At 40.2% G+C, this 13777-nt stretch overlaps 1 protein-coding gene and 1 long non-coding RNA gene across 2 annotated transcripts; one reads left to right on the forward strand and one right to left on the reverse strand.

Annotated features, from left to right (window-relative positions):
• Positions 1 to 332: 332 nt before the first annotated feature.
• On the forward strand, positions 333 to 3662 carry LOC122016013. The gene is made up of 3 exons (XR_006121032.1): positions 333 to 1612; positions 3179 to 3285; positions 3367 to 3662. It is a non-coding gene; the product is annotated as an uncharacterized LOC122016013 (long non-coding RNA).
• Positions 3663 to 6474: 2812 nt separating this feature from the next.
• Positions 6475 to 9609, reverse strand: LOC122014199 (putative disease resistance protein RGA4). Its single transcript, XM_042570376.1, has one exon. It carries the CDS (start codon positions 9607 to 9609, stop codon positions 6475 to 6477), a length of 3135 nt encoding a protein of 1044 aa, XP_042426310.1.
• Between the last annotated feature and the right edge of the window lie 4168 nt (positions 9610 to 13777).

Genomic DNA, 13777 nt, shown 5'->3' on the forward strand with positions numbered 1-13777 from the left:
TTTACGGTCGAGCTGACGGTTAAGCAACCATTTGATGGTGATTTCTGAAAACTGCCAAAATGTGGTTGCTTGGCTGCAATTTCACAGCAAGTTCGCCCCACTTAAGCTGGTTATTGGACAAACCGAAGATAGAGAAGGCAGATGTGAAGGACGAAGGGATATTTCTGAAAAACTAATAGAATTAATATATATATATATATATATATATATATGATACGGATGTGGCCCTTATGGCATGAGAGTAATTAGGGAATGAGTAAAGGACATTTTGGTCTTTAAGGAGGGGGGGATTTAGGTTTTAAGAGGGGAAAAAAGAGGAAGCCAAAGGGGGTTTTTTTTCAGACCGCCGCCAGCCAAGGAGGGAGCTGCTCCTTGCGTACTTCGTCGGCGTCTGACGCAGCCACCGGCGCTGCTTTTCTTCTCTCCCCTACCTCCTTTCAGCGCCAGCGCCAACGCTGATCGTCGACCGCCGCATATCGCTGGTCTCCATCTCTTCTCCCCTCCACAGAGGGGTGGTTTTTGGTTGAGCATCGCCGTCAAACACAGGTGGCGCTTGGTGTTCTTCGAGCCGCGACCGCCGCGAAACAGCACCGACTTCTTCTCTACCGCGCTCCACAGCGCCGGTGACTCCTTCCTAGCGCTGAGTCCAGCGATCACCGCTGAGTCCAGCAGTCAGCACCGCCGCCTATAGCGGCTTCCGTTGCCCCTTACAGCATCTCCGGCACCCAGCGTCTCAAGGGGTCCAGCATCGTCCCCTCCAGTGGCCGACACATCTGCCGGCCGCTGCCTTAGCCTCCCGTAGCCATCGTCGTTACAGCCATTTCCGGCGAGCCTACAACAGACTCCGGCACTCCCATAGTTGACTCTGTTTGCTGTATAGTAGTTGTCTCCACTGCTTTTGGCATAGATCCGGCTCTCCGCGGTGTCTCTGGACTTTCGTCGTGTTTCGTCGTTACAGCCATTTCCGGCGAGCCTACAGCAGACTCCGGCACTCCCATAGTTGACTCTGTTGGCTGTATAGTAGTTGTCTCCACTGTTTTTGGCATAGATCCGGCTCTCCGCGGTGTCTCTGGACTTCCGTCGTGTTTTCCGGCCATCGAGCCGCGACGCTCTGCTATTTGTATTGTTGCTATGATGGTGAGACATTTTATCAGCTGGTCTATGAGCCGTCAGTGTGTGTCGTGGCCCGACCTGCGAGCCGATGATATGTTTTGACTTAGAGGCCTCTTTGTGGATACACGGCATACCAGATTCCCCGTCGCTGCTCCTAGATCCGGCTCCGTTGCTGACTCATATCCATCCATCCGGCAGGGCCGCTACGACTCGATCAGTGGTCCGATCAGCTCATCCATCCACCTGAGGGCGCCCCCCTGGGCCAGGGTACGTCATTGCACTCGTTTCATGCTTATTTTATTAGCATGTTATTATGCGGCTGCTTATGCATTTGGGGGATCCTCCTCGAGCACCGAGGTACCAGAGACCGGGGCAACCCGGTCACTGGCTGCAGGTACAGTTGCCCGGAAGACTTCAGACGACTTGGTCAACGCAGTGGACAGATCATCAACCGGGTCATGGGGATGCGGTCAACCTTCCAGACACGTCATTCCGACAGGTTCGTCTTCTCAGCTTCCCGATAGGATCAATATATATATATATTTTTTAAAAAAAAAGTAGAGTATATAATTTTGAGTATTTGGGAGCATTAGTTATGATGAGCACATAAGAACGTCCTATTAATAATCAAATTGGATAATCTATATTTTAAATCATATTTTTATTATCAATTTAATAGAATCGGTTTCAAAAATGGCAATCTCTCTAATTACTAATTTCTCTAAGAGACTTTTTATTATTTTTCTCCCTCTAAACTTTCCTAAACCAAGTTTAATATATTACAAATAGTATATAATTATACAATTTATAAGATATTTATTATAATTTTTATATAAAAATAAATTTATAATTAAATTTTAGATAGATAAATTAATAAATCAATTTATTTATTAATTATTTATGAGCATTAATGAGGCCATAGACAATTATAGATTTATTTATAATTAATTATAGTAAGAATGTACTTGTATACATTTATCTTATCTAATTTTTAAGTATATTTATTGAAAAGTTAATTGAGCTGTACTTTTTTATTGAGCTCAAAAAGTGATATGATAGGATCATCCTATTAAATTAAATCATTGATTTAATAAATAAAACTTATATCGCCATTACCTATTATAGATCATTTTAAAAACTATAGTATATATATATATATATATATTCAAATTTTAAATTAACAAAAAAATAATAATTATGTTACATGTTTAAAAAATCTTTAGATGATAAAGGGAGCCGAGATCTCATTTGCAATTACATATCTCTTGATCCATAAAAAAAATAAATCTGAGGATGAATCATTTATAATTATAGTTGAATCGTGATTATGATATGATCATAATTGATTATAATCTCTTTTTAAATTTACCGTCCCCATATTATAATTTAGGTAGATACATATAACCAGAGGTCACCCCATCACAAAAATATCTGATAACTTATCCACGAGAGCCTCCTACCATCCGTTTAAATCCAAACTATACAAATTATCCCATTGCACACACATGGACCTGTTATGGTGACCGATACCTGTCCGCCACATCCGTCCATGCTTAGGTGTGCGGGGACTCGTCCGCAGCAACGTGCATTTGAATTATTTTTTTTAATTTCCGTTTATATTAGTAAGATTTTATTTTTAAAATTTGGGGGTTAGATTATATTATTAAATAAAAAAAAAATTCAAGCATATACAGAGGTACGACATAAGGTCCTTAAGGAGTCAATTTGTGGCCACCGACGACTCGAGTCAATTCAACTCGACGACAATGATACGTTGACAAGTCACTGCCACTTCATGTTGACTCAATCCGTCGTCCAATCTCCATCGCACGGTTCCTATTCGATGAGGTTGATCCATGGAGCACTTGCACGGTCTCCCCCAGGACTTAAACCACTGGACCCAAGTTGATCTGTATGAAATTGGCTCCACCTGTCTCCCTAGGCATTCTCTCATCTGAGGAATAAGGCTTAAAACGGGGATAAGTAAGGTCATTAGTCTAATTAATTAAGACGCTTAGTTAGGTTTCTATTGAGCTAACACTCGCCGTTCGATTTGCTTCTGCAGGGGAATTAGAGCAACTACAGCAACGGTGGAGACGCCGCGATCGATGACAGCGGTGCTGCAGGTGGGCTAGCTGTGCCAACAAGGAAGGGGTATTCTAAAATTTTAAAGTAAATTATTTAATTAAATCACAAATTCATAAATTTATCCGTCTTTAAAATAAATACCCATTAATCCATATGATATTGAAGAGGAAGGGGAGGTCCGGGTGGAGGCTAGATTTCTTGGATCATTTTTTATGATCTAGGGGATGTGACACTCGTCTTTTTACGGCCAAAACAGAGAGGAAAGTGAAGTTGGAGCTCCTCTCCCCCCAAACCCAATCAGAAGAAAACTAATGAGGTTTGTCTATGTAAGCTCCAAGATAATCATTAACGCTTGCTGCTTAATGTAAAATTAATTTCGCACATAGAGTTCGGTTGGAGAATAATTTGAGGTAGAAAATAAAGATCACACGTCATCTTTCGTGACCATTAGCAACATACCATAATTAAGTGTTATTGAGAATTTTTCTTCTTAATATATAGCGGACTTGAGAATATTAACTGTTAGAATAGATCTTTACGTGCACTTCACCGATTTACTTTGATAGCCGATAGAAAATTTAGATCTTTACGTGCACTTCATCTATTTACTCTGACAGTCGATAGAAAATTTCCATAGAACTAAGTCGATCATCCTAAATTCGACTGATTAATCATTTTTTGGGGCATTAGAGATCAAAATTTCTAAAATTTTAATTTTAAAGTAAATTATTTAATTAAATCACAAATTTATCCATCTTTAAAATAAATACCCATTAATCTATGTAATATTGAAGAGGAAGATTTTTATTTAATTTTTTCAATCATATCAAACGGAATATTATGTTTATCATGATAAAATAGTACCCTAAATGTCTAAATCACAAATTCTACTTTTTCAAATTATTAAATCACATATAGATTTCTCAAAATATATTTCCAACCTCCTCCTAATTGTAAAATCGTGGCCACAAATCATAGCCGTTTTGCAGTCGAGCCGACGGTGAAATCATGGCCAAGCGGTCACTTGACCACTAGGATATATTCCGCAACAAAGTTGGTTAAGCAACCATTTGATCGTGATTTTTGTTATCTGCTAAATGTGGTGGCTTGGTTGCACTTTCACGGCAAGTTAGCCCACTTAAGCAGCTTGTTGAGCCATCACTTATTTGACATATCAACGATAGAAAAAATTGATAAATTTTTTATTGAATTTTTCCACTTGTCATGAAGGGAAGCGTAGCCCAGCTCGATATCATTTAGTTGCGTTTATTTAGAAAAAAAATTCCTAAAAATATCTTATAACTGAGAATCAAACTGTGAATGCCTAAGTGACAATCTGAACATGGCACCATAACCCCAGGCACAGACAAATCAAAGATAGACAAGGTAGATGTGAAGGACCAAGGGATATACTTTTGAAAACGTAATATGAACACATAGTTTTTGTTTAAAAACACTAGAGCATATAATTTTGAATATTTGGGAGCATTAATTAATTAGTAACGATGAGCAAAGAAAAACGTGCTATTAATAATCCAATTGGATAATATGTATTTTAAATCAGATTTTTTTTTATCAATTTAATAGATTAGGTTTGAAAAAGCAATTTCTCTAAGACACCCTTATTTTTTTCTCCCTTCAAACTTTTCTAAACCAAATTTAATATATTACAAATACTATATAATTATATAATTTATAAGATATTTATTATAATTTTTATATAAAAATAAATTAGATAAATTAATAAATAATTTTTTATATAATTTTTTTATGAGCATTAATGAGGCCATACACAATTATGCAAGAATTTTAATGGTACATTTTATCTTATCTAATTTTTTAAGTATATTTATTAAGTTAATTGAGCTTTACTTTAATTTTTTATAAATTCTATTAAATTAAATCATGGATTCATAAAACTTTTATGGCCACTCATTTTTAATCTATTATAAATAATTTAAACAAATATAGCATTTCTTTATGTATTTAAATTTAAAATAAATTAACAAAATAATAATTATGTTACATGTTTAAAAAAACTTTAGACAATAAATTCATGTAACTAAATAAAGATAAAATATAGAGTTCAGATCGAAGTCTCAAATAACATTCTAATCTTTAGCCTAAGTTGGCTCGAATAGGTTAACATGCTATAGTTTACAAAGAAAAAGAGAAAGATGCACTTATTGTTATTGTAATAGTTCATCTAATTGGCTTGGTCTAACTTTATATAATATTTATCAATTAAATAAATAATAAAATAATTTAAGATAATATCAACTTTAAAACATCCAACAAATTAAGCAACTTTCTAAGTTCATAGACATCGTTAACTATATGCATGCAGAGTTTTGTATTGTTGATAAACATTAGTAAATCCATCTGATTAGTTGCATAAATTCTCAAGAGTGAGAAAGTTCACAAGTTATAATTTGTGTCTAATTAATGATGCATGACAAATAAAGGGTTTCAATAAACACACATTAATTTCACAAAATAAAAAATAAACTAAGCATATCGACATCAATTAAGATCTTCTATTCTTCTAATTATGCCACCGCTCGAAGTCGACTATTGCTTGCCACATGTCCAGGGAATCATTCAATAAATAAAAGTAATTATTATTTTTAATCATCTTCTGTTTTCTTTTGCCCGTCATTGTTTCTTTAAACTTCTCCTTAGCTTCGTCTTCTTCTTCTTATTCTTCTTCTTCTTCCCACCATCGTTTCTCCTTTTCTTTTTCCCACCATGGTCTCTCATCTTTTTTCTTCCAGACATCATGAAAACTAAAATGCTAAGCAATTATTAGTCATGCAATTATAATTAGCGCTTGGATAACATTAAATTGATCGAGGATACGAATCTTGGTCTGAGTTTCCAACACTACACTTTATAGTCAAACATCTAAGTACAATAAATAAAAGTACAAATAAATTTCATAATTTCCCTCTTTTTATTTTTTATTTCAATATGTCTAATGGCTAAGAAAATGGTACATGGATCAATCTTCCATATCACTGTTAAGTTTTGTTGACAAACACTTTATATTACTAATCATACAAGTCAGTTAATTTCTGTATAATTTTCTAAGTAACAAGTTTAATTATATATGCAGTGATGGTATGTAACATCTAATAGGTAGAACAAATAAGGGAGAAGAGAATAAATAACTACTCTGGTTGAAGCAATAATTAATCCAGAAGTTATTGTTGGCACTAACAGAAGCATAGGAGGAGTAATTAAATGAAATTTACTAGGAGATGACGATCACACTTACATTTGCATCTTCGGGCAGCCTTTAATTGTAAGCCTCCTAAGTTCCCTAAATGCTTCTAGGTTGAATGGTAGCAGTGGGCAAGCATATATGTTCAATTCTTCAAGTGAATGCAATGCTACCAAAGTCGTCAAATTGCTACAACTGTTAATTGTCATCTCAGATAGATGCTTCAAGCTTTGCATACCCTGTGGCAGACATCTCAGCTCTTGGCAACCGACTATCTCTATTATTTCAATGTATTGGAGGTTCTCCCAACTGTAAAATTCAACAGACCATATTGTCTCATTGTTCAACCATACTCTTATTGTAACACCAAAAAATAGACAAGGTCGAGAATGCAAATCTATTTCCTTGAGTTTTGGGCACTGAATTAGTGTCAATCGTTCAAGCTTGTTAAAAACATGAACATTTTTTCTTTCCGGCATAGACCATTTCTCTAGCGCAAGCATTTCTAAAAAAGTGAGCTCTCTCAGCACAGAAAATGTGTCGCCGTCACCATAAAATGTATTGTCTATGTGTTTTATTAAATCCATGCCACTTATCTCAAGCTTCTCAAGACAAGGAAGTTGACCGAGTGATGGTAATGTAGCACACCTCTTGAGATTGATGAGTCTCACTTCAACTAAAGAATCGAAAAGAGCAAGTTGTTGTTTACTCATCCAAGTAGGAAATTCCACTCCCTTATAAGAAATGATCTCTAGCATTTTCAAATGCACATTGGGTTGGAGAGCTTCAAGTACCTGCTGTGACGGAGCTAATTCAGAACTCTCATCTGCTTCTTCACCATCCCAATGCAATGACAAGTCGCGAAGACTTTGTTGGCCCATCAGCAACTCAGTTTGCGTCTTCTCTACTCGTTCTAGGTTTCGTAATCTTATTTCCAGAAGATTTGTTAAAGTTTGCAACTGGGTGAGCACAAATCCTCCATTGACACCGATAAATATTCCTGACAACTTACGAAGGCTAATTGATTGCCCGATCCCATGAGGAATTTGAGACAAGGATGCACATCTTGTGATGTTGAGGATTCTCAATGATTTAAAATTGACCAAATCCTCGGGGAGCTTGCTGAGCCAACAACAACCTTCCACATCAAGCGCTTCTAAGTTTTTGAGTCTTGTTATAGATTTGGGCAACTGTTGAAGCTTTGTACAATAAGCTAGTTTCAAAATCTGCAACTTCTTAAGCTGATGGATTCGTTCAGGTATCTTTTGAAGCTTTTGGCAGCGAAGCAAACTTAAAATTCGTAAATTTGGTAGGTCAAAAAGTGATTTCGGAAGTAATTCCATCTTAAGCTTTGAAAGGTGGAGGTATCTCAAGTTAACCAACTTGCTAACTTCATTGGGTAGCCTTTGGATCATACCAGTTTCTACAACTAATATACGCAAATGTACGAGTCTTACCGACATCTTGTTGAGGAACTTTGATATTGCAGTTGTTGCTTTCATGCGCCTTTTTTTATATAATTGAAGTGTTATTTCCTCAACATCTTCTTGTGTCGCTTCCTCTTGTTCTCGTAGAATCAATGTTATCAGTTTATTGCTCACCTCAACTGGCATGGTCGGTAGTCGAAATGGTATAGCTCTATGACTAATTTTCAAACACAAATAGCGACAACACCTTGAAATAATAGTTGAATCTTCGGGAACCTTCATATGCAAGTAGACCATCCTTGATAATCGTAATGCTAGTTCTCGCCTGTTTATATATCTTAAAGATCTTGCATAGAGCTGAATCCAACCTCGTTCGAGGCCTTCAGTTGGTATGAGGTATTCAGCAGTCAACATGTGTAAGATAACATCATAATCATTATAAACATCAAGTAGGTGATGGTATTGGTGTAATCGTATGATGACAAGTGGAAAATTCCTAACCATATAAATATCATTAAGCAAGTGAGTTGCAGCTGTTGCATTCTGGCTTAACAATCCAAAAACCTTTACCCCAGAAGTATGACTAGGAAAGTAATTTCGGAAGCGCCATGCATCCTTCTTTGATTTGTCCTGCTTCAATGAGGGGATTGTCGTTGCTGCCTGTCTCTTGAATAATTCCACCCATGCATCCTTCGATAAGGGATTCAAGCAGTATGTTATAATATCCTTCATCCCATTTAAAAAAACCATATCTCTAAAAGCTGATTGTGTTGATGATTTGTCGATGATCAAGACTCCACTCCTCGGCCCGCCCACACGCAATAAGATGTTTTTCAATTCATTCCACTCAGCCGGTTGCATCAAACTAACCAAATTTTCACAATGAAGCACCAACAAGTATCTACTACCGCAGAGTTGTTCATTAATATATTCCCACATGGCTGGTAGCGGCAGGTCTAGGTGTAATTTCTGATCACAATATTCTTCCTTGTTTATGGACCTTACAAATTCGTTTCCAATAATATTAATCGTCTTGAATGTCGAAACGAGGGGAAGATCCACCCAAATGCGATGATGAAATTGTTGGCAAACCCAAGTATGGTGGTAGATCATATGAGCCAAGGTCGTCTTCCCAACTCCTTGTTCGCCATCTATTACAATTACGAACGGGTCGTCATCATCATCATTGTTGTTGGATGATACTAGTTGTTGTTCCAAGATTGCAATGAATTTCTCTAGATCTTCCTCTCTATCCACCACCTCATTTTTTAGGACAATTGAGTAGTCTTCTCGGAGTGGGTTCATAGAACCCATAGGGTCCCTCCGAAGACCCATTGAAGATCCTCTCAGCACAAGAGAATTCAAGCTGCACAACATCTCTTTCAGCTCTACTAGAATAACATGGCGAAAGTTCACCTGTTGGGTGTTGCCCACAATGGAACGATGCAAACTTACTTCCCAATCCATGATTCTACTGAGCAACTCTCCCACATCTATAACTGCTACAGCCACATCTCTCTCCCAATCTTCAAATTCTGGAGGCACATCTAACACCTTGCCAAAGTTCGCCCATCTTTCTGAAAAATTTTTAGACAGCATTCTCATCTCAGGGAAAGCGATCATTGAATTGATGGCCCAAAGGTTATCACAAACCATGGCCAAGTGGTTTTGGATACACAGCAAGCGACCTTGTGCCATCAGGGAAGACGATGGCAGCACCTGCAGCAATAGATGCTTCAATTCGTGGAACACCGACATTATCTCTTCAACTTCTTATTTTCTTTGCTAGTGAATGGGTTTATCAAATGGTGGAGAGAATGGTAGTGAACCAAATTAGTTTTGATATGTACACCATCGTGAAGCAAGCTTTCTTACCATCATCTTCTGCATCTTTCATTTGCCATCGCCACAAGCAAAGCAAAGTATTCTTTTGCTCATGGAGTAGAATAAACATCATGCTTTACCCTGGTCCGCAACATAAAATATCCTTAATCTACATCTCACGCAATGGAAAATTCAATTTTCTTCAGAATTAAAGGCTTGTGACCAACTAAAATGGTATGCGATTGAAGTCAATTTGAAATGGTATGCGTACTTAAAAATAAGGATCAACATTAAGTTTAAATTTGTTAGATTTATTTTTTTTAAACTTTCTTACCATATATATGCTTGTTGATCTTTGCCAAGAGATGAGTCTGACTCAGGTTCATCTTTCTTATTTTCTCTCAGTGCCAAGTTATGGCTTATCTCCATTTCTTTTGTCACTCTTGCACATCTAGATTCATGTAATTCGAAAGTTAAAAAAAAGTTCTTCTAAGATACTTACCTCCAAGTCCTTAGATGTAATATGCATCTACTAAAGTTAACCACTCCATTATTCTCAGGAAGGCGTTGAGCATGTACTGGATTACGTCCCGATTCATTACCACTTCTCCAAGGTTGTTGAGTTGGGTGATTAGTTCTTTGATCTTCACATGGAGTTGGGCCACCTTATTTCCTTTGTTCATCAGAAGGTTTGTTAGTTGATTAATGAAAATATCCTTCTCGCTAGCTTTACTTCCGAGGTGCCTTCATGGAGCTCTAGGAATTTCTCCCAGAGTTCTTTGGCTGAGGTGTAATTTTCGATGCGGTTGATTTCTTGAGGTGACAGAACACTGAGCAGATGAAATTCTACATTTTCGTTTGCCACAGAGTTGATCTATTTTTTCTTGTTCCAGAGGTGTTCCTCCTTTATTTTTTCATGTTGACCTCTAGGTTCTACAAAGTCATATTTAATAATTAATAATATTTCAAAATATGTTTTTTTAAAAAATACCTCTATCTTTTTCTTCTAAATCGTAAAGTCTTTTTCAAACTTCGGTGGATGGATACTAGCTCCGGCCATTTCGTATGCTCTAGATTGCGGTTAGTCCTTTTAAAGTGTCTTGGCTCTGATACTACTTGCTAGATCTTGGTGGCTAGCTAGAGGGAGGTTGAATAGCTCTGTAATTAAAATCAAAGTACCTTTCTCTTTCTTTCGATGTTAGGTTATAAAAACACTTTAATAAACAAAAGTAAATTGCATAAAAGAAAGATGAGACAAAAAGGATTTACTTGGTTTGCAACCGGAGAGGTTGTTAATCTAAAGCAAAGGAAGCTCAACTAGTAGATTCCTTCGACACAAGTCGGAGGCGGAGAAATCTCGTACAATATATTGACAGCTCAGACTGATATGGTGATGAGATAAGAGGGAGGGACATTTTGATCATTTCCTGTTTTAAGGGTTTGGTGATAAAAGGAGCACTATTCATCATCTAGAGGGGGGCTGGTTCGTGGGTCTTCTGCCGCCGACACTAGGGCACGTGCAAGAGCCAACACCACCACCTCTCCACACCGTCGCCGCCGACGTCGCCTTCTCCTTCCTCACCGGCAAGCCACCACTCCCTCTATCTCCCTCTCGCTCCTTGCTCTGCTCGAGGGGGGACTTCGACAGCCGCCATCAGGAGGAGGGCTTGCTGGGTTTGCCTCTGCCACCGTCAGCCCCTTTCTCTTCTTTCCCTCTCTTCTCGCCTAGAGAGGCCAGTGTGGCCAAGGACGTCTCGAAGGGCCGCTCAGCGAGTCGACGCCGTCGGGTTTGCCTCCTGCCTCCAGCGCCACTGTTGCCTTTCCCCTTCACGCAAGCCGCTGGCTACACCAGCCTCCACTTCTTCCCCTCTCCCTCTTGCGCTCCTCTCCAGCGCTCTAATAGCCACGGAGTACCGCCTCAGTCGACCACCATCCCCTACAGCAGCTGTCGCCCCCTTCCAGCGGGCACTGCCTTCGCCACCAGCAAGAGCCACCTGCTCCTCTGGTCGCCGGCCACCGTCACCGAGTCCAACGACCACCGCCGCCTACAGCGGCCGCCGCCTACAGCGGCCGCCGCCGCCTACAGCGGTCGCCGCCGCCTACAGCGGCCGCCGCCGCCGCCGCCCCTTACAGCGCCCGACGCTGCCTACAGCGACCACTGCCATCGCAGCCGCCTCCAGCGGCTGTCCTCACCGCCTATAGCGGCTGTTGCCACCTCCACCGACTCCAGCGTCCGATGCCACCTCCAACCACCGACTATGCCTCCAGCGACTACCACAGCCGTCCCGAGCGGGCACCGCCGCCCGAGGAGTTACACTTCATACTATTTATCTGATTCGGCCTGCGAGCCGAGAGGGTTTTCGGCCCTCGTGCCGCTATTGTATTCCGGCCTTCGTGCCCCTATTCCGGCCTGCGAGCCGATGCTGTGATTGGACCGCTTGTCGTCTTACAGATCCATGTCGTGTTCGGCTTCGAGCCACCGGAGCCAACTACTCATCTGGTGGACATTTACCTACCCTCCACGGTTGCGACGACTAGATCGGCACCATAACCAGCTCGCCAATCCATCCAAGGACCCCCCCGGGGCCAGGGTACGCCACCGTACTCATTTTGTATTTATTTCATTGTTTTGTTATTGTTCGGCTACTTATATATTCGCGGGACCCACCTCGAGCATCGAGGTACCAGAGACCGGGGCAACCTGGTCGTTGGCTGCATGTAGCGTTGACCGGAGGTCTTCCTATGACTTGGTCAACATAGAAGATAGCTCACCGTCTGGGTCACGGAGATGCGGTCAACATTCCAGACACGACACGCCGGCAGGTCCGTCTTCTTAGCTTCCCGACAGGATCACAGACAATGAAGATCAGAATAGAAAATTTGAGTACAGAGAAAGTGTTGTTTTGAACTAGGTAAACTAGGGCTCTATTTATAGTGCTTTGGTCAAGTCTATCTGTTGCTGACGTCGCAGACTCGGAGTGCCTGGATGGTTATCTGAGAACCTCCAATATGGCAAACTCTATCTCTCCACAACGGCTTTGCAACAGGGTTGTGATAAAGTTTTATCCACATCCAGACCCTTGGACTGTTGCTGACATGGACCCGAAAGTGATCCACAACGACGATGCGCCTGTTTGGCACCTTGGTAGTCCAAGTACCCGGACCCTCTCTGGGCGCCTAGAATCCGTGCGCTTGGACTTGGTCCAAACACTTGGATAAGTCAACTCGGATGCATTGAGTCTATTAACTCGATTCTCATGCCATTCTTCTCGTCCGCTGTATCATTCGCTCAACTTCTTGTGTTCCTAAGTTCCTGCACATTCAGACGCAAGACATTAAATATGTAGGATCTAACTTAATCTAGTTGACCACATCAAAATTAACACGAGATACTTACATAAAGTTGGCTAAGCAGCCATTTGATGGTAATTTTTGCTAACTGTTAAGCGTGGTTGGCTTGGTTGCAATTTCACAGTAAGTTTGCCCACTTAAGCTGCTTGTTGGACAAATCAAAGATAGAAAAAATAATAATAATAAGTCCAGTTAGCCTCATTGACTAGTCTTGGGATGACCGGTCTGATCCTATGGAATTTTTCCACCAGCCATCAGGGTAAATCGGGAAGCGCTCGCGGCGAACAACCTAGAAGCCCAGTACCTTTGGTTGTGCGTCCCATTTGAAAAAAAATTCCTACAAATATGCTATAGTTGTGGATCGAACCGTATGTGTCTGGGTGACAATTTGAATGTCTTACCACTATATCATAGCCCTGGGGGCAGACAAATCGAAGATAGAAAAAAAAAATAATAAACCCAACTGGCCTGTGGTGACTAGTCCAGCCTGACGGAATTTTTCCACCGACCGCCAAGGTAAATCAGGAAGTGCCCGCGACGGGCGGTCAAGAAGCCAAGCATCCTTTGGTTGCATGCCCCATTTGGAGGAAAAATTCTTACAAATTTACCATAACTGGGGATCAAACCGCGGGTACTTGGGTGACAACTTGGATGCTCTGCCACTGCACTATAGCCTTCAGGGCCGACAAATCGAAGATAGGAAAAAATGATAAACACAGTTAGCCTCATTGACTAGCCCTGAGGGTTATCG

This window comes from Zingiber officinale, chromosome 8B (assembly GCF_018446385.1).
Source record: "Zingiber officinale cultivar Zhangliang chromosome 8B, Zo_v1.1, whole genome shotgun sequence".
In the NCBI taxonomy this organism is placed as follows: domain Eukaryota; kingdom Viridiplantae; phylum Streptophyta; class Magnoliopsida; order Zingiberales; family Zingiberaceae; genus Zingiber; species Zingiber officinale.